The 21,476-nt window shown below is 45.6% G+C and overlaps 1 protein-coding gene across 1 annotated transcript in view; it reads left to right on the top strand.

Annotated features, from left to right (window-relative positions):
- Window positions 1-21,476, top strand: part of LOC144499015 (anoctamin-4) — a 205,194-nt gene that overhangs the window by 94,237 nt on the left and 89,481 nt on the right. The window contains exons 6-8 of the mRNA XM_078221072.1: window positions 7,399-7,413; window positions 12,129-12,265; window positions 17,104-17,262. Of these exons, the coding sequence (XP_078077198.1) occupies window positions 7,399-7,413; window positions 12,129-12,265; window positions 17,104-17,262 (311 nt within the window). The remainder of the gene's footprint in view (window positions 1-7,398; window positions 7,414-12,128; window positions 12,266-17,103; window positions 17,263-21,476) is intronic.

Below are 21,476 nucleotides of genomic sequence, written 5' to 3' on the forward strand. Positions count from 1 at the left end.
TCCACATCCTTCTGGTAGTGTGGTGACCAGAATTGAACACTACATTCCAAGTGCAGCCTAACTAAGGTTCTATAAAGCTGCAACATGACTTGCCAATTTTTAAACTCAATGCCCTGGCCAATGAAGGCAAGCATGCCGTATGCCTTCTTGACTACCTTCTCCACCTGTGTTGCCACTTTCGGTGACCTGTGTACCTGTACACCCAGATCCCTCTGCCTATCAATACTCTTAAGGGTTCTGCCATTTACTATATATTTGCTATCTGTATTAGGCCTTCCAAAATGCATTACCTCATATTTGTCCAGATTAAACTCCATCTGCCATCTCCCATGCGAATTCACCACCTGCACCAGGGTAGAGAAAGATTTCAGAGGTGTTGTAAATCGAGAGGCTTTGATAAAGTAGATAGGCAGAGACTGGTAACCATCCATCCTGCCAATGGAAATCAAGAACACTGATTTAAGAGAATCGGTTAGAGTCCAGGGGGAGATGAAAAGCATTTTTTTGCCGCAAGTTGAGAGTTGGGATGCACTGGTCTCAACAGTATCTAACTTTTTCAAAAAGAAATTTAGATAAATATTTTGGAAAATAATTATTTACAGTGCTACGGGGAAAGACTGGGAGGAATGGGACTGATTGAATTCTTGTAACGAGCCAACAGGCGCATGATTGGCTGAATGGCCTCCTTCATTCTATCTGAAACAAAAAAAGTAAGGCTATTTAGGAACTTTGTCAAAACATCTTGGGTACTGTTTGTGTCCATTACAAGAGCACTTGGACTATGTCAATCTCCTGTGCATTCAATGCCAGTATCTTTTATTTTCTGATGAATTATTTATTATTTAATCATTTCGAACTAGTGGACGGTTACAAAAACACAATTGAAAAGCTTAATGGAATGTTGGCCTTGTTTCTTGAAGTCTGGAGTGCAAAGGGGTGGCAAATTGTGCTTAAATTATATAAAATATTGGTCAGACCCTACCTGGAGTAGCTGTGTATAGATCTGAAAACCGCATCTAGGGAATGATGTATTGACCTTGAAGGGGGTGGATTTGCCAGAATGATTTTGAATTACAAGGACATGTTGTAAGCTAGCTCTGTCCTTCCTTGAATATAGAACTAAAATATTGAAATGAAAGAGAGAAGCTTCCCTCTGGCTTGAGAATCCAGAACAAGGTGGCAAAACCTTTCTTCATTTGTGGGATATGGACCTCACTGGTTGGGTCAGCATTTATTGCCCAATCCTAGTTGCCCTTGGAGGGCAGTTGCAAGTCAACCACGTTGCTGTGGCTCTGGAGTCACATGTAGGCCAGACCAGGTAAGGATGGCAGATTTCCTTCCCTAAAGGACATTAGTGAACCAGATGGGTTTTTGGACAATCAACAATGGTTTCAGGGTCATCAGTAGATTCTTAATTCCAGATTTTTAAAAAATTGAATTCAAATTCCACCATCTGCCGTGGTGGGATTTGAACCTGGGTCCCCAGAACATTAGCTGAGTTTCTGGATTAATAGTCTCGTGATAATGCCACGAGGCCATCACCTCTCCACGATAACCTTAGTAATGTCAGGAAGTGTTTATTGAGCACAGATTTGAAATGTTCAATCGATGTCCAGCCCCTGTTTCCTTGACGGGGGAAGAAAGTGCCAGATTTCCACTGGTGATTTATTTTGGTATGAAAGGGCAGAGAACAAAAGTTGGTAAATGGGGGTTGAGGTACAGATCAGCCATGATTTAATTGAATGGTGCAGCAGGCTCAAGGGGCTGAATGGCCTTGCTTTTCTAAGCATTGCAATCCTGAAGTATCAGAGCACCTTCGCTACTGCAGCAACATGAGAGAGAACTATAAAAGGAGACCGAGAATTAAAGGTCAGAAAAATGGCAAAGAGAGCGTGAATGAAAAGGTATAAAATGTGAGGAATATTGCAGAGCAATGTTTGATATGAAAGGGATGATATTTAAGGTTTCCCTGGATATGTAGCATGATCAAATAGACTATAATAGTGTATTTTGCCATTAGCCCTTCAAACGGTACAGTTTGTAATTCCAGTTTCAATGAACTGCGGCAAGGTATCTCGCTGGAATTTCGACATGAGCTCTCCAATCAGGGCAAACTGCTTCCGAGAATGGGTCTGTTTCTTCAAAGGCGATTTGAATTTGAAATTTATCTTGGTCCACTAGATTCACTTCTCTGCCATTCGACAATTTATAGCGATTAATCTCCAAATACAACAACCCATTGCCCCATTTATAAAATAGGGAAGCAACTTGGAGGCTCCAGGAGCAATTGTCTGAAATAATTTGACACAGACAGGAATATTTTAAGACAAAAAACTTGGCCAGCGTTGGATTTTGAGAATCCTCTTCAAAAGAGAATGGCAGAGAGGTTTAAGGAGCAAATTGTTGAGCTTAGGGCCTGGGTATTGGCCAATGGCAAAGTGATTTTAAAATTGAGGATATGCGTGCAACCAGATTTGGCGACAGTGTTGTTTCTTTTATTATTTGTCACAGGTAGGCTTACATTAACACTGCAATGAAGTTACTGTGAAAATCCCGTAGTCGCCACAGTCCGGTGCCTGTTCAGGTACACTGAGGGAGAATTTAGCATGACCAATGCACCCTAACCAGCACATCTTTTGGACTGAGAGGAAACTGGCGCACTGGAGGAAATCCACGCAGACATGGGGAGAATGTGCAGACTCCACAGTGACCCAATCCAGGAATCGAACCCAAGTCCCTGGCTGAGGCAGCAGTGCTGACCACTGTGACGTTCAGGATTTTGGATATTGTTTGTGAAATACACAATAGTCTATAAAGGAGATCTGTTGTTGCAGTTCATGCAGCCATTGAGAGCATTCTGGCATGTTTGACCAGAGGACAAGGATTTTAGTTCCAAGTGGGGATGGTGTGTGGCACGGAGGGAAGATTGTAGGTGGTGGTGTTCCTTTGCTACCTTTGTCCTTCCAAGTGAAGATCATGGATTTTATTCGACGCTGATGGATTCCAGCACCAAGACAGCATTGATATAGGGATAGGGTGGGGAAGGAGCAATTAAGATAGACTAATAGCCATGATATTGAATAGCATAGGCATGGAATATGGCCTATTCCTATTTTTTTTTTAATTATTCATTCATAGGATGTGGGTGTCGCTGGCTAGGCCAGCATTCATTGCCTAACCTTTAATTGCTCCTTAAGCTGCTTTCTGGAACCCATGGTGATGTTAGGGACGGGGTTCCAGGATTATGACCCAGTGACACTGAAGGAATGGCCAATTATATTTCCAATTCCGCTGCTGTCGGTGGGGTTTCGGGGAAGGGGGGTGGGAATCACTGTTGGCGGGGAACAGAAGACCCTGCCAGTGAGTGTGGCTGGAAAATCCTATCCTTTACCACCCCCTTCTTCACAATCTTCATTGGAAAATGGAGTTTCCAGAGTAATTGAGGAAGATGCCTCATAAATTATAAATTTATCTTGACCATGATGGGAAACAAGTTTGTCGGCAGAAACTCATAGAATCCCTACAGTACAGAAGGAGGCCATTTGGCCCCTCAAGTCTTCACCAACAACAATTCCTTTCCCTATAACCCCTTCCTAATCCCCCTAACACTAAGGGGCAATTTAGCATGGCCAATGCACCCAACCTGCATATCTTTGGACTGTGGGAGGAAACCGGAGCGTTGGAGGAAACCCACGCAAACACAGGGAGAATGTGCAAATTCCACACAGTCACTCGAGGCTGGAATTGAATCTGGGTCCCTGGTGCTGTGAGGCAGCAGTGCTAACCACCGTGATGCCCCATCGTTTTAGTTTAATTCTTGATTTCCTTCACTCCTCACTTCTATTTTGTAAATTTTAAAACTGAACTGAATCCTTTAAAATAGCTGAATCCATGTCTGTCTCTGACCCCTGAACAAAGGAAGCCATGTTGCAGTTTTAGGGGAAACTCCCATCTCATTATGCGGTGAGATTATCTCATTGGTCGGTGTGGTAGCACAGTGGTTAGCACTGCTGCTTCACAGCTCCAGGGACCTGGGTTCGATTCCCGGCTCGGGTCACTGTCTGTGTGGAGTTTGCACATTCTCCTCGTGTCTGCGTGGGTTTCCTCCGGGTGCTCAGGTTTCCTCCCACAGTCCAAAGATGTGCGGGTTAGGTTGATTGGCCATGCTAAAATTGCCCCTTAGTTTCCTAAGATGCGTAGGTTAGAGGGATTAGCGGGTAAATGTGTAGGGAAACGGGGGTAGGGCCTGGGTGGGATTGTGGTCGGTGCAGATTCGATGGGCCAGGTGGCCTCTTTCTGCACTGTAGGATTTCTATGATTCTATGATGATTATCTCTGCAGAACCACTAACGATTGCCTGTGGAGATCTATACAAAGACTACTTGCATTTAGTAACCCAAACCTGGCCAGAAGGAGACTGATGTTCTGCTCAGACAAAAGGTCCTGCAGCCTTTCTTTCATATTGCAACGACAGACATTTGGCAACCCAGTCACCATCCAGACGATGGATACATCTCCTGCATTGGAGACTGGGTAGACCAGGCAACATTGGCCACTGGCTTGTTGAATGGGTTAATGGTGGCTTCCTGAACGGTATAACTCTAGTCTGCACTTAAATAATCGGACCAGCAGCCTCTTTCTGGGTGGGTGGAGAGAAAAGAAATTTAGTGCTGTTTTTAAATGAACCTCCATTCTTGTCTGGAACAGATTTGAGCCAGATAGGTCAATGCCTGTGTGGAGTTTGCACATTCTCCTCGTGTCTGCGTGGGTTTCCTCCGGGTGCTCCGGTTTCCTCCCACAGTCCAAAGATGTGCGGGTTAGGTTGATTGGCCAGGTTAAAAAAAAAAATTGCCCCTTAGAGCCCTGGGATGCGTAGGTTAGAGGGATTAGTGGGTAAAATATGTGGGGGTAGGGCCTGGGTGGGATTGTGGTCGGTGCAGGCTCGATGGGCCGAATGGCCTCCTTCTGCACTGTAGGGTTTCTATGATTTCTATGATTTCTATGTGCTCGTTCTGTCTTCATGGCTATCCTGATGAGTGAAAGATGAAAAGCTTTGACAGCATGTCTCTTATTTTCAATTCTCCAGTTCTGCGCCATCAAATGATGACTAATTATCTCCTTCCAGCAGCCCTTTTTACATCCGTGCATTGATCTGTGGAGCTTCTTCTATTTGCTTTTTGCTTTAACAAGAAAGGTAGCAACAACATGTTACGTTTCTATGGTTGATTAATCATTTGACTAGAATTCCTACAGTGCAGAAGGAAGCCATTCAGCCTATTGAGCATCCAACCCAGGCCCTCCCCTCCACCCTGTTCCAGTAACCCTGCGCATTCACCATGGCTAATTCAGCCAACCAATGCATCTTGGGACGCGAAGGGGCAATTTAGCGTGGCCAATCAACCTAACCAGCATGTCTTTGGACTGTGGGAGGAAACCCACGCAGAGACGAGGAGAATGTGCAAACGTCAGTGTGACCTGAGGCCGGAATTGAACCCGGGCCCCTGGCGCTGAGAGGCAGTGGTGCTAACCACTATGCCCACCTAATGTGGTGAAATGTCCCAAATGACTTGCCGAGCAATAGAAGGATTTTTGACATGACGGCAGTAGAGTGAGGTTAGAAATGCAGGTCACTGAATCACTTTGTTCAAGCTTCTACATAACTACCCTTCGCTGCTTCACGATGTTTTTAAATCTATTATTACTTCTGGGATGGATGGTGATAATAAGCATCATTATCAGTATCAATTATCTGGAGGTAAAAGTCAAATTTGCGTGTGTCTTGTTGAATTCTGACTCACTGAAGTAATTTTAGCTGAACTGTCCTGTCTATTTTTGCATCCCTTAAGTTTTAATGTACTTTTTTTTTTAAAACAAAAACTTGTGTGGTGAAGACTGAGCAGTGATCACATGGTGTTCAACGTAAAGCGATTCAATAGGCTCAGTAGAGAAACTTTCTTCTGGGGAAATAGCCCAGAAGAAGGGGACGGGACTCTAACTAGACTGGTTTCAGAGGGAAGCATTTTGGATGTTTCCATCGCTATGGGAACTATACATTGAAGCTCTCTTCAGACTGGGGAAAAAAGTCACCATTGGGAGTCGATAGCCTAGTGGTATTATCGCTAGACTATTAATCCAGAAACTCAGCTAATGTTCTGGGGACCTGGGTTTGAATCCCACCACGGCAGATGGTGGAATTTGAATTCAATTTAAAAAAAATCTGGAATTAAGAATTTCCTGATGACCATGAAACATTGTTGGAAAAACCCAACTGGTTCACTAATGCCCTTTAGGGAAGGACATCTGCCGTCCTTGGTCTGGTCTACATGTGACTCCAGAGTCACAGCAATGTGGTTTTCTCTCAAGTGCCCTCAACTATGGAAGGGCAACAAATGCTGGCCAGCCAGCAACGCCCATGTCCCATGAATGAATAATTTAAAAAAATTGGCCTAAGCCAGTCAGAGGGTGATGCCAAGGTTACCTCCTCCACTTCTACCCCCAACATTTGGAGGGTGGTTTGGAACTCTTGAACAGTCAGGTTCTGAGCAACAAGAGTGGGTCTCATTTGTGAATTCAATATTACATGATTCTCCATGTAACCCATATGAATAAGAATCTAGTTGCAGATCAGTTGTACCTGTGGGAAGAAATAAGGGCCGGAGTCCCCAACCACCTCCCTGCTGCCCCGTGCTGTGATTTGCAGAGACTGCCTGCTGCAGGCTGGTGGCGGTATCTTTGTTCCTACCACCTGTCAACAGGGTTTCCCATTGTTTGCACTTTGCGCCACTGGGGAACCCATGGGGATCCCATCTGCAGGAATGGCGGGACAATCCCACCCCTTTGTCTGCAAGTGTAATAAATTGCCTCTTCCAAGGGCAGTTAAGCATCAACCACGTTGCCGTGGGACCGAGACGTGTCATAGACCCAGACCAGGTAAGGATGGAAAATTGCCTTCCCTAAAGGGCACTGGTAAATCAGTTTGAGATTCTCCAACCAATTGGCTTCACTGAAACTTCCGAACACCCCCTCGAATCCCTGAGTATGGAGTTTCAACTCGTGGGGCAGAATTTTCCCGTCCTTCCTGCCGCAGGAATTGTAGTGGGCAGGACACGGACCATGCAAAGGTCTGTTGAGCTCGGGGTGGGGAGGTGGATTATCCGGCATTGGGGCGAGAATGGCCGAAAAATCCCACCCATGTTCTCCGGAATATTAATCTGGTACCATGACCACTGGAATCAGTGATCGTGACATTTGCAGAAAATTTTATCTGATATTCTTGGGGGTTTTCTGTTCCTTAAGCTTGGTCCATCTTCTAATGGAATTGCATCATCTTTGGAATGGTTCCAAGGCATTTGGCACAGGAATCTCCTTTTTGCTTAATTTTTGCTTTGGTTGTTGAAGTGCTGACAGCCACCGGTAATACAGATTGTGTCGTTCGTATTTGCCAATTTCCCAATGTTGCTGATGATCTCCTGTTTAACTATAGCTGTCAGCTCCTTGCATTTCCCCAATGTATTTGAGTTATTCAGCATTATACTTCCATTCTCGACAACCACACTATAAATTCCTACTACAGTGCTTTCCCTGACTGCAAGAGTCCCAGCATCAGTGTATTCAATCCTTGCCACAATCTAAGGGTGGTGCAGTGATCAGCGCTGCTGCCTCACCGCTTCAGGGACCTGGATTCGATCCCTGGCTTGGGTCACTGTCTGTGTGGAGTTTGCACGTTCTCCCCGTGTCTGCCTGAGTTTCCTTCGGGTGTTCAGGTTTCCTCCAAAGGTGTGCAGGTTAGGTGGCTTGACCATGGTAAATTGCCCCTTGGTGTCAGGGGGATTAGCAGGGTAAATTTTGTAAGGTTATGGGGATGGGGCCTGGGTGGGATTGTTGTCGGTGCAGGCTCGATGGGCTGAATGGCCGTCTTCTGCACTGTAGGATTCTATGGTTCGTGAAAAAGTTAGAAAAGGTGTATGCAAAGTTGTAAACTCTTGCATTTAAGGTAGTCTGGAAAAAGCTTGGGACAATATTAGTAAGGGGAGGGGACAATAGCTTAGTGTTATTATCGCTAGACCGTTAATCCAGAAACTCAGCTAATGTTCTGGGGACCTTGGTTCAAATCCCGTCACGGCAGATGGTGGAATTTGAATTCCATAAAATAACTATCTGGAATTAAGAATCTACTGATGACCATGAAACCATTGTCGATTGTTGTGAAAGCCCATCTGATTCACTAATATCCTTTAGGGAAGGAAATCTGCCGTCCTTACCTGGTCTGGCCTACGTGTGACTCCAGAGTCACAGCAATGTGGTTGACTTTCAACTGCCCTCCAAGGGCAACTAGAGATGGGCAATAAATGCTGGCCCAGCCAGCGACACCCATGTCCCATGAATGAATAAAAAACAAAACACATTCTGAAAATCTGAATTCTCTCTTGGTTAAGAGTGACTTGGCTGGGTTTAAGCATGTCAGCCCCCAAGGATTGGTAGGAAGTGTCCAGGAATTAAAGGATAATATCCAGGAGAAAAGTTGTCAAGACATTAAAATGAATTCTGTTTCTTATTTTCTGAAGTTTTACATGAAAATTGGAGATAGTTGGGAAAGACACTCTTGAGGGTCCAGCCAGAGAATGAAGCAGCTAATTCCCATTTGGGAAGCTGGGTCATCATGGCCATGTGGGTGTCACATGACCAACAATGAGGGCCAGGTGGTCGAAGGCAGGACCCTTGTGCATTCGGCAAGCAGTTAGGAAGGAAGATGGCAGGTTGGCCTCCAATGAAAGGGGAACGGAGTACAGGAATAACGACCTCTTGCTCTAATTGTACAGGGCTTTGAGAGCTCACCTGGAATGCTCTGTGCAATTTTGATCTCCGTTTTTTAAGAAGCATATCCTTGCATTGGAGGTGGTACAGTAAAGATTCACCAGGTACCTGGGCTGGGAAGGTTGTCCATGATGAACGGAGTAAATTGGGCCTATACCGTTTGGGGTCTGGAAGAATGAAAGGTGATGTCATTGCAACATTGCAAATTCTGAAGGAGCTCTGGAGGGTAGACACGCAGTGTGTTACATGGTAAGGAGCACAGTCTCTGCATAAAGGGCTTAACATTTCAGACCAAGATGCAAATAAATGATTTCTCTCGAAGGGTTGTGAATTTTTGGCACTGGATAATCCATCATTTTATACGTTTATGGCTGAGAGATTCCTGGTACCACTGGCAATCGAGGGATATGGGAACAGTGGAAAAATGAAGGTGAATTTCAAGATTAGCAATTCTCTGGCAGAGCGGGTGTGGCAGGCTGGTGTACTCTAGTGTTTGTTTAAAATCTCCAGGACAGGTATAAATAATCAACAAAAAGGACCATGAACTCCTGTCCTTTGATCTTGAGGAATAACAGTCCCGTTTTACCTATACAAAGACTCAGTGAACAGTTCTGAGCACTTACCTGTGTTGCCCTTAAAGGAACAATCATCTCACTGCCCTGAGGAAGGGAATGGTGGCCTTGGCTGGGAGTGCAGGGGAGGGTTTATTTGCTGATACTGGAATTCCCAGGGTTATATTGGAGATGAGATTACGCAAACTAGTGTCACATTCTTTGGCACTTCAAGCTATTAATGGGATCAATTAAGATAGAAAGAAGAAAACAATTTTCACTGAATTGGGGATTCCAGGACTAGGGGACATGCTTGGAGCAAACCCTTTCGGGAGTAAAATTGGGAAGCATTGCTGCACAGGGCAGTAAAGCACTCTTCCTCAAATGGTAATCCATGGTAGATCAATTATTAAGGTTAGTATAGAGCAGTGATAGGTGTATATAGTTAGGCCACTGTTCAGCCAAGGTCAAATTGATTGGTGGGACAGGATTGAGGGCTGAATGGCCTCCTGCTGTTCGTATTCCCCTCCTCTGCTTCACTTGGTATTGTTGCTTCTTCATTTGTTTTGGATTTTAATAGACTTTTTATTTGTCTGCCTTCACTCAATCCTATGTAATTCCAAGTAATTAGGTTAGGAAAATAACTTTCCTGGTGAGTTTCATGCAAGCAATTAAATGCTCAAGTGGGTGTGTCTCTGTCTCTCTCCTTTTTTCTCTCTCTGTTTCTCTGTCTGTGTCTCTCTCTCTTTCCTTTGTCTCATTGTTTTAATATATTGCGATCTTTTTTCCACCAGTAGGGCCCACACTTTTGGACTGTTTTGTCATAGAGGTTTACAGCATGGAAACAGGCCCTTCAGCCCAACTTGTCCATGCCGCCCTTTTTTTTTAAACCCCTAAGTTAATCCCAATTGCCCACATTTGGCCCATATCCCTCTATACCCATCTTACCCATGTAACTGTCTAAATGCTTTTTTAAAAGACAAAATTGTACCCGTCTCTACTACTACCTCTGGCAGCTTGTTCCAGACACTCACCTTCCTCTGTGTGGAAAAAATTGCCTCTCTGGACACTTTTGTATCTCTTCCCTCTCACCATAAATCTATGCCCTCTAGTTTTAGACTCCCCTACCTTGGGAAAAGATATTGACTATCTAACTGATCTGTGCCCCTCATTATTTTATAGACCTCTATAAGGTCACCCCTCAGCCTCCTACACTCCAGAGAAAAAAGTCCCAGTCTATTCAGCCTCCTTATAACTAAATCCTGGTAGCATCCTAGTAAATCTTTTCTGCACTCTTTCTAGTTTAATAATATCCTTTTCTATAATGGGGTGACCAGAACTGTACACAGTATTCCAAGTGTGGCCTTACCAATGTCTTGTACAACTTCAACAAGACGTCCCAACTCCTGTATTCAATGTTCTGACCGATGAAACCAAACATGCTGAATGCCTTCTACACCACTCTGTCCACCTGTGACTCCACTTTCAAGGAGCTATGAACATGTACCCCTCGATCTTTGTTCTGTAACTCTCCCCATCGCCCTACCATTAACTGAGTAAGTGCTGCCCTGATTTAATCTACCAAAATGCATCACCTCGCATTTGTCTAAATTAAACTCCATCTGCCATTCGTCAGCCCACTGGCCCAATTGATCAAGATCCCGTTGCAATTGGAGACAACTTTCTTCACTGTCCACAATGCCACCAATCTTCTGCAAACTTGCTAACCATGTCTCCTATATTCTCATCCAAATCATTAATATAAATGACAAATAACAGTGGACCCAGCACTGATCCCTGAGGCACACCGCTGGTCACAGACCTCCAGTTTGAAAAACAACTCTCTACAACCACCCTCTGGCTTCTGGCAAGAAGCCAATTTTGTATCCATTTAGATACCTCACCCTGGATCCTGAGATTTAATCTTATGCAATAACCTACCATGCGCTACCTTGTCAAAGGCCTTGCTAAAGTCCATGTAGACAACATCAAATGCATTGCCTTCACCTCCCTTCAAAAAACTAAATCTAATTTGTGAGACATGATTTTTCCACTCTCAAAGCCATGCTGTCTCTAATCAGTTCTTGCCTCTCTAAATGCCTGTAGATCCTGTCTCTCAAAATACCTTCCAACAACTTACCCACCACAGATGTGAGGCTCACTGGTCTGTCGTTCCCAGGCTTTTCCCTGCAGCCCTTTTTAAATAAAGTGATGGGGCTTGGCGCAAAGGCTTAGTGAAAAATCAACATTTGCATTTAGATAGCACCTTAACACGAGACCACAGGAACACCAATCAATGGTCACATGAGGTGTTGGACTGGCGACTTGGTCACCGGTGTTAAGAATCAAAATGAAGGAATTCCGGAGCTTTGGGGGCTGGTCAGCAGAAGACTGTGGCTGGAATTTAAGTGATTAAAATCTCAGCTATCAAGCAAGTGGAAATCGAGATGGTTTCAATTGAGGAGGTCACAAATGGCAGCCCGGTATATTTAGCAACGTCTGGTCGTTCTTCAGACACCTCTCACCACATTGCTCAAGAGAGCGATGATATTACTGAAGCAGATTTCTCTGCCTGCTTTTCCAGCACCCGCACATAGCGGAACATCATCACAGATGTTGCAGGTGGTTATTACCAGCCCGCTCCTGATCTTTTGATTCCTTTTCAGTGATTTTTGATCTTGTCTAGCCAAGTTTGGAATGCCTTGTCTAGGTTATTTGTTCCATCTGCACCACCCCTCTCACCTTTCTCAATGTCTGTTTCAGTGACCCGGGATGTAAATATTTACCTGGGTGAATCCGAGGGGAGAAACAGCCCTTCGAAAGATGATGATTCCTTGCTTCATCCTGGAAATTTGACCAGCACATCAGATGAAACAAGTAGACTGGAAACGGGTGTCGAGGTGAGAAAAGTTCGTCGTGCTTTGATATTGAATACACGTACAATTTTGAAATGTAGATCTTCAGTTTATTAGACTGCTACGATTATAAATTGTTCATAAAGTGAATTGTTAAAGTTCTCATAGATTCTCATTGAATCCTACAGTGCAGAAGGAGGCCATTTAGCCCATCGAGTCTGCACCAACAACAATCCCACCCAGACCCTATCCCCAGAACCCCACATATTTACCTGGCTGGTCCCCCTGACACTAAGGGGCAATTTAGCATGGCCAATCAACCTAACCAGCACAACTTTGGACTGCGGGAGGAACCCGGAGCAAACACACACAGACACGGGGAGAACATGCGAACTCCACACAGATAGTGACTGGAATTGAACCCAGGTTCTCTGGCGTTGAGGCAGCAGTGTTTGCCACTGTACCACCTCACGTTTTAGTGAAGTCCGCTCATTTAAAATCATCACTGATAGAAGTGAAGCAAAGGATAGTCTAATTTTTGGGGGTGGGGGGTGGTGTTGAGATGGCTGTCACTCCAACACAAATCTCAACATTCAGAATATTGACAAGGATTTGGGAAGATGTTTGAAAATGATAAAAGCTTTGTTTTGAGAATGTGGTTCTCTCCCTGTATCTTGTGTTGGTCTACTTTAACAGTGTGACACTTGATGCCTTAACAATGACATAGAAACTAGAAGCAGGAGGAGGCCATTCAGCCCTTCGAACCTGCTCCGCCATACATCTTGATCATGGCTGATCATTGAATTAAATATCCTGATTCCACCCCCCCTCTCCACCTTCCTCGTATATCGCTTGATTCCTTTAGCCCCAAGAGCTATATCTAATTTCTTCTTGAAATCGCCCAATGGTTTGATATCCGTACCACGCACAAATATTCAAATTTCCACAGCTTGGCAGGGGAATTATTCAGCCTGTCTTTTGGGATATGCTTTGGGCCTACAGAAATTTGAGCCACTGGGCATCTTTGGTTTTGTGCCATTGACTCGAAAGGAGAAAATTTTCCATTTTAAATAAGCTTTCAACATTGCTGGATCCAAATCCTGGAACTCCCCCCTCACTGGAAGCACCTTCACCTCACTGGATTGCACCTACTCGAGCAGCAAGTGAGGGATGGGTGACCATGCTGGCCTTGCCAATGCTACCCACAGCCCTGGATTGGCCATTTAACAAGATGTCACTGGCCAGGCCCAGCGTTTATTGCCCATCGCTTAGTGCCCTCTGGGAAGTTGATGAGCTGCCTTGATGAACTGTGTTGCAGTCCATGTGGTGTAGGTACACCCACAGTGCTGTTGGGGAGGGAGTTCCAGGATTTTGACCCAGCGACAGTGAAGGAATGGCTGATTATGTTTTGAAGTGACTTGGAGGAAAATCTGCAAGTGATGGTGTTCCCAGGTATCGGCTGCCCTTCTGGATGGCCGAGGTGGAGGGGTTGGGAGCTGCTTCCTTGGGGTGGGGCGGGGGGGATGGTGGGCTTTGAGATTCTAGAGTCCTATATCAATCAGGAGTTAGAGGAGCTTTAATATTGGGACATAAATACAAATTATAGGAGACTTTGGTGGTTCTTAATGAGTTATCTAACTTAGAAACATGTTGGCTGGAATTCTCCCAAAAAAAAGTGTTGAATTCATGTGAAAACTGGAGTAATTCATGCTTTTTTTTTCAATGGGAGTTCAGAAAAGAACTGCACTGCAGAGGCTACCAGAGCGAATATCATTAGATTTTGGAGGCGGGGCCTATTCCCGCTGGAGAGGCTGGAATCAGCTCACTGAGTGGGCCATTGTGCATGCGCTGATCTGTCAGTGCAGAGATTGACACGTACGCAGTGGTCCCACTCTGCCAGCCTCCTGATCGCTGGCCTCCCTTCCCCACCGATCCTATCATAGAAACGCTACAGTACAGAGAGAGGCCATTCGGCCCATCGAGTCTGCACCGACCACAATCCCACCCAGGCCCTATCCCCATATCCCTACACATTTACCCACTAATCCCTCGAACCTACACATCCCGGGACATTAAGGGGCAATTTAGCATGGCCAATTAACCTAACCCGCACATCTTTGGACTGTGGGAGGAAACCGGAGCACCTGGAGGAAACCCACTCAGACACAGGAACAATGTGCAAACTCCACACACACAGTGACCCAAGCCGGGAATCGAACCCAGGTCCCTGGAGCTGTGAAGCAGCAGTGCTAACCACTGTGCTACCGTGCCGCCCTGTCTGCAGCGTGGCAGCAGACTCCATCCCCTTGGCAATGCCTGATGGGCAATGTCATGGTGCCCCATGCATTGGCACTTTGCTCCTTGGGCAGTGCCAGGGGTCACAGGCTGGCACTGTCAATGCCCAGGGTGATTGCCTCCCCTTCTCTCTAGTGGAGTCGGGCTACTGTAATCCCCGCTGGAGTGGGGGAGAGGCTAGCGGGACTGGAAACTCCAGCGGGCCTGCTAATGGCATTGAAATGATCATTTGCGTAGTATCTGCAGCTCCCCGCCGATTTCCGATGTGGATGTAGCCGGAAATCCGATGCTGAAAGATGCTATCGGGGCAGGAACATGTGTTCCTAAAAGATTAGCACAGCGGGATGGGAGAATCACCCCCTTTTGTCTTGGGTTTCATGAGGTACATTTATAAAAACTTAATGGAATGGAGATTGGCGTAGTTTACAAATTCTCCATTAAATTCATCAAGTCTCACTGTGAATCAGCAAGTGCATTGGCGAGGGATTTTTGTGTTCCTTGTAAATATGGATTTTTATCGGGAATTCCTGCCACAAAACCCATTACGAACCTGAAACAAGTTACCGAAAGGGGAGTTGTTGATTGCATCATTTTTGGATGCTTGATGCTACCATTGAATTAAAAATTGAGGAACCACCAATTAAATCTGAGCTTGGCTCCTGGATTATGCAGTGGGTTCGACACTAACTTCCTGAGAATGTAACTCTGGGATGTCGATGGGTTCAGCAGACTGAGCATGCTCTGTGAAAGGGTTAGGGTCGGAGTCCAGTTCCAACACTCCCTTGTTAAACAAACTGAAGGGCAAAATAAAAGGGAATGCTGCCCTAAACACACGAAACTTGAAACATCAAACTAAAATGTGATTTTTAAAGGGGTTGAGGCACCCCAGCCCCTGCGGTGCCCATAGAGCAGGGAAAGCCTCGAGGGTGCCGGTGGACACCATGCTTCCTTCCCAGGGAGCCCTGTTCCAAGCAGGCTGGGGGCTGTTCAGCACAATGTGTCCTCTGTTTGGTCTTGATTGACCAGTATCACCCACTCGGACTACATGATAGTTGCTCCAGTGCAGAAGAGGCCATTCGGCCCATCCTGTCTGCACCGACTCTGAAAAGAGCAGCTTACCCAGACAATATCCCCGAACCCCATGCATTTACCCCACACAACCTACACCTTGGAACCCTAAGGGGCAATTTAGCACAGCCAGTGCACCCAACCTGCACATCATTGGACTATGGGAGGAACCTGGAGGAAACCCACTTGTACATGGGGAGAACGTGCAGACTCCGCGCAGTCATCTGAGGTGAGAATTGAACCCGGGTCCCTGGTGTTGAGGCAGCAGTGCTAACCACTGTGCCACCACCACTTGAGGTAATGATGTGTTACCATACTGGTCCAGTGAAGGTGCTCCCGAGGATTGGTTCGGGAGGGGGTTTGGCGGGGGGAGAGAGTTGGAATGTTGGTGCTAATGCTGAACGTCTGTCTGTCGGAGATACAAAAGGGTTCACTTCCTCCCTAGCTCCAACATCCCTCGTCCTCGTGAGCATACGAAAATACGACATGCAGTCCAGCTTTGTAACACTGCCACTAAACAATAGTGTCTGCTGCCTGAGCGATGAGGCAGAATATCAGCGCATTCTGTTTCACGAACTCAGTGCAGTCTGTCATTCTGCTGCAGTGTTGGAATATGAAGAGCATTCTGCAGATATTTGCTGCTGCAGAGATCTGTGCCGTCTCACTGTGGGGGAAACATCATCACCTTCTCCCTGATTCCTTTTTACCAAGTGGCAGAAATCTGTCGCTTCTGCTTAACCAAGCTGCCAGCCAGTGAAAACACTTGCTCCTTATTTCCCTCTGTGATTTAATGGTGGTGTTTTAACACTTTCAGCCTCTTGATAAACGGAGCAATAAAATCATTGAACTGGAAAGTTAGAAACCAGGCTGAGTTATTCCTAGCAAACGTGCGAAGGCCCTGAGGGTGCGGGGGAGATTTATTGGAATTGTTCTGGGCCGTCAGGGACTTCACTTCTGCGGAGAGACGGAATAATCTGGGATTGTTTTCCTGAGGGCAGAGAAGGTTTAAAACGTTTTGACCAACGTCTACTGTCGGGAGGGCTGGTCATGATGTGGCGATGCCGGGGTTGGACTGGGGTAAGCACAGTAAGAAGTCTCACAACACCAGGTTGAAGTCCAACAGGTTTATTTGGTAGCAAATACCATAAGCTTTCGGAGCTTGCTGCTCCTTCGTCAGATGGAGTGGTCTCTGTTCTCCAACAGTGCACATTGATTTAAGGTCATTGGCAAAAGGCTCAGAAGTGGGGTGAGGTTCTTGGCACAGAGAGTTGTGATCTGGAAGGCGCCGCCTGAAGGGGCGGTGGAAGCAAAGGGAATTGGATAAATGCTGAGGAGAAATCTGCAAGAGTTTGCAGTGGGAATGGGCACAATGGGCTGAATGGCCTCATTAAGGGGACAGAATTTTAAGGAGCTGGAATGGACTGAATGGCCTCACTAACAGGATAGATTTTCAAGGAGCTGGAATGGGCTGAATGGGTCCACACAGACACTCTGTGCACATTTGCTTTGTTCCCCTGTAGGAAGCTACAGACAGAAATAAAGGCAACGGCCTGTTCTTCAGGGATGGGAAGTGTCGGATTGATTACATCCTCGTTTACAGAAAATCTAACGTGCAGGCGGAGAAGCGGGAGATGTTTGAGAGAAACCTGAGGGCTGAAGGGTTGAACATCGAGAAAGAGGTGAGTCTGATTATCCTTTTTGTTTTTAAAATAACGGTTCGGTTACTGTCTGACAATTGGTTTGCTTTTGCTGTTAACATCCTCACCGCCCTCTCGGGAGAATCCCAGATAACCTCCTGTCCTCAGTCATTGGACACACCCTTGGAGCGCCACAGACTTAGCGATGGAGTGTTGCAGTTGGGGCGTGTAATGAGAAATTTTTGGTTACACCAGCGGCTGGTGTTTATCATTGTGTATAAATATTTTAAATTCACTAGGTTAGAGGGATGTGTGCAAATAGATCAGAAACAAGAGAGGTTATTTATCCCCTCGAGCCTGTTCTGCTCTCTTTTATTATTTCAAGGGATGCGGGCATCGCTGGCAAGGCCAGCACTTGTTGCCCGTCCTTAATTACCCTTGAGAAACTTACGAGACCATTTCAGAGGGCAGTTAAGAGGCAACCACATTGCTGTGGCTCTGGAGTCACGTAGACCAGGTAAGGACGGCAGATTCCCTTTCCTAAAGGAACTAAGTGGATTTTAACAGCGATTGATAGTTGCCACAGTCACCGTTACTGAAACTAGCTTTCTATTCTGGTGGGATTTGAACCCATTTCATTCCTGAGCATTAGCCTGGGCCTCGATAACTAACCGAGCGACATCATCACAATGGCACAGCTTCCACCAAATTGATTTGACTGTAGATGATCTCAAATCTATCCATCCGCCTGGGTTAAAGGCAAAGTACTGCAGATGCTGGAATCTGAGACAAAACAGAAAATGCTGGAAAATCTCAGCAGGTCTGACAGCATCTGTGGGAAGAGAATAGAGCCAACGTTTCGAGTCTGGATGACCCTTCGTCAGAACTGTTGAGGCTTTGACGAAGGGTCATCTCGACTCAACGCTGGCTCTATTCTCTCTCAGCAAGAGTTTTAACAACACCAGGTTAAAGTCCAACAGGTTTATTTGGTAGCAAATACCATTAGCTTTTGGAGTGCTGCTCCTTCGAAGGAGCAGCACTCCGAAAGCTAATGGTATTTGCTACCAAATAAACCTGTTGGACCTTAACCTGGTGTTGTTAAAACTCTTGCTGTGTTTATCCCAGTCCAACGCCGGCATCTCCACATCTATTCTCTCTCCACAGATGCTGTCAGACCTGCTGGGATTTTCCAGCATTTTCTGTTTCTGTATCGGTCTTGGTTCTGTAACTCTTTTTATTGATGTGAATTTTGCCAACTCTTGGCAAAGTGTCACCTTGCGGAGGGCAGCCCGCAGCTTTTCTCGCTGTATTTTTAATCAAAACAGGGGGTTGGGTGAAGGGGCGGGGGGGGGTTGGGTGAAGGGGCGGGGGGGGGTTGGGTGAAGGGGCGGAGGGGGTTGGGTGAAGGGGGAGGGGGGTGAAGGGGCAGGGTTTCAACAATGCCACGCTGATGGTTGGGCGAGTCTATTAACTTTATTCCTTAAAAATTCAGGGTGCCCCTATTGTTTAAATTTAAAAATGAAAAAAGTCAATCTTCCCCCAGGCACTGCCCTGGAATGACCCTTTCCTGCTGAGGGCTGTACTGTGCTTCCAGCAGGTTCTGTTTGCCAACTGCATGTTATGGGACTGTCGTAGTTCATGTTATGAACAGGCAGTTTAGCGAGGGGCCCTGATAAAAGTCTGGATCCCCATTATGTCATTGTTAAGGATAATCGATTCCTGCCTCCCCCCCCCCACCCCCCCTTCTCACACCCTCTTTTTCAATTAACCCCCCCATCCCAGGGGGAGAATGTTCTAGATTGTGTGAAGTGCTTCCTCCCACCCTGCCTCGAATGGTCTAGTGCTAATTTAAAGTTCACGCCCCCTTAGTTACAATGCTTTCTGTGCTCCGTCTCTGCTGGTCACAGGTCGCATAATGAGAATCCGCAGACAGGTGAGGGGGATGTAATCATTGCTTAACTATTCGAGAAATATTTTGGAATTTTTCTGCAATAAATTAAGTGAATGCGTCAGACTCCAGAGGATAGATTGTGTGATTCGCTGAAACTCTTTCAATTTTTTTGCATGGAAAATGGTTCCATTATTCTAATTTTTTTTTTTATAAAGGTCTGTTTTGACAGATTTTCCTGTATCCATCATGAAAGGGAACAGCAAACTTTCACTCTTTTTAAATGTAAAAGTTTGCCTTCCACAAGATGGCACACAGACTTTAACTAATACATGGCATAAGCAATTATACTTTTGCTTATCGTACAAGTAATTTGCATATAGCAATCACAAAGGCCCAAATGGCTGCCTCCTGCTTCAAGTTTCTACATAAATGCAAGTACTTAATTTGAATGTTCAGTGACAAAAATGTTTTCCTTTATGACTGGAACATTCCGGCCAGATTTGGAACCCTCGTTAGACATTCTATTTGGAGTGTTAATTGAGGTCATTGAATATAGATATCAACTGTTTCACTTGAAAATTTGAGAGTGCGAGCAGGATTGTATGTCCATCAACAACATCTTAAATCTTGTGTCTGGCAAATCCAATTATTCTATATGAACAAAAGCAATTAACTAGACAATCAATCGAGAGAGTACTCCATCTACATAACAATTCCCAACTGATTCGAGCCAATGATATTTTTCAACGTGGTTTGACTTTGAAGCTTTAACTTCTCCTGCATTTCTTTATAGTTTTAGATGATTTTGAGGAATGAAAACCAAATGTATTTTTCAGCCGAAACAGATGTTAACAGGCGGGGGAAAGTGGTACAAGCTTATCCTCTTTTTATATTTTCAATATAAATTCTTAGGTGGTTTATGTAAATGTAACACTGTAATTGCACACTCCCACCAGTGGCTGTGCTGCAGCATCTTTAGAGCCCAGCACCGGAATTTTCCGCCACGGGAATCATGGAGGGGGGAGGGAGGGGGGAGGGATGGACGATGCGAATGTCCATGGACTTCGAGTGGGATTTTCGGGGTGAGCGCGGATGGAAATTCCCACCCCCAGGTATTTACACAGGGAGTTTCCTTTACTAACACGGTCAGGAGAACCTCTGCAGCATGTGCGAGTGGATATATTTGTAATATTTCTAGATCTCCAAGTTTGTGAATAGTGCAAACCTTTGCCACGGAGTGAATACTGAGCATCATGATGCAGTCATAGAGGTTTCCAGCTACAGAAAAAAGCCCATCATGTCTGCACCAGGCAAAGATAAACCACTAACTATTCTAATCCCATTTTCCAGCTCTTGGCCCATAAGCCTTTATGCTTTGGAGTCGCAAGTGCACATCGAAATACTTCTCCAAACTGATGAGGGTCTTTGCCTCCACCACCCTTTCAGACAGAGAGTTCCAGACTCTCACCACCCTCTGGGTGAAATAGTATTTCCTCACATCCTCTCTAAACCTCCTGCCCTTTACTGTGATCACTTCAGCCTGGCCGATGAGGTTGGTGTGGTAAACCACTGTTATCTGTTATCTGTTGTGGTTAACCACTGTTGGTTAGTATCTATTATTACCTGTATATGTGGCACATCCCTGTCGGCTCCGACCAATGCTCCTCCCCCTAGCGTTTAGTACAGACCAGATCTCCAACAGGGATGGCTCCAAGTTCTTGCTAATAAAAGCCTATTTGTCTTGCTCACAACTAGTTTTGACTTGATAGTGCGTCAGTTGGCTTGCTGGAGTATGAACTGCCTGATGAGTCTTAATTGATGGTTAAGTCAGGGAGCCTCATGCTCCCTATTTAAAGCAGGTGTGTCAGACTCCCAGCCTGCATTCAGCAGGCAGCAACTGGAGAGCTGGCTGTGTAAATAAGTAACTTGGTGACGGGACTTTCGCCTCCGTAGAGTTATTACACTTAAATCTCTGCCCCCTGATTAGTGATCCCTCCACTAAGGGGTAAAGTTCCTTCCTGTCCACTATATCAATGCCCCTCATAATTCTTTACATCTCAATGACATCCCCCTCACTCTCCTCTGCTCCAAGGAAAACCACTCCAATCTATCCAACCTCTTCATAACTAAAACTCTCCAGCCCAGGCAGTTTCCTGGTAAATCTCCTCTGCTCCCTTCCCAGTGCTATCACATCCTTCCTTTTAATGTAGATTCCAGAACTGCACACAATACTCTGGCCGAATTGTCTGACCTTACCCGTGGCTGCGATTCTCTGACCTCGCCTGCTGTGAACAGAGATTTGAATGAACACCAAATTCTCGTTGAGAGAGGAGCGGAGCGTGCGAGACCGGAGAATTTCCACCTC

Source organism: Mustelus asterias, chromosome 9, assembly GCF_964213995.1.
Source record: "Mustelus asterias chromosome 9, sMusAst1.hap1.1, whole genome shotgun sequence".
NCBI classification, from domain to species: domain Eukaryota; kingdom Metazoa; phylum Chordata; class Chondrichthyes; order Carcharhiniformes; family Triakidae; genus Mustelus; species Mustelus asterias.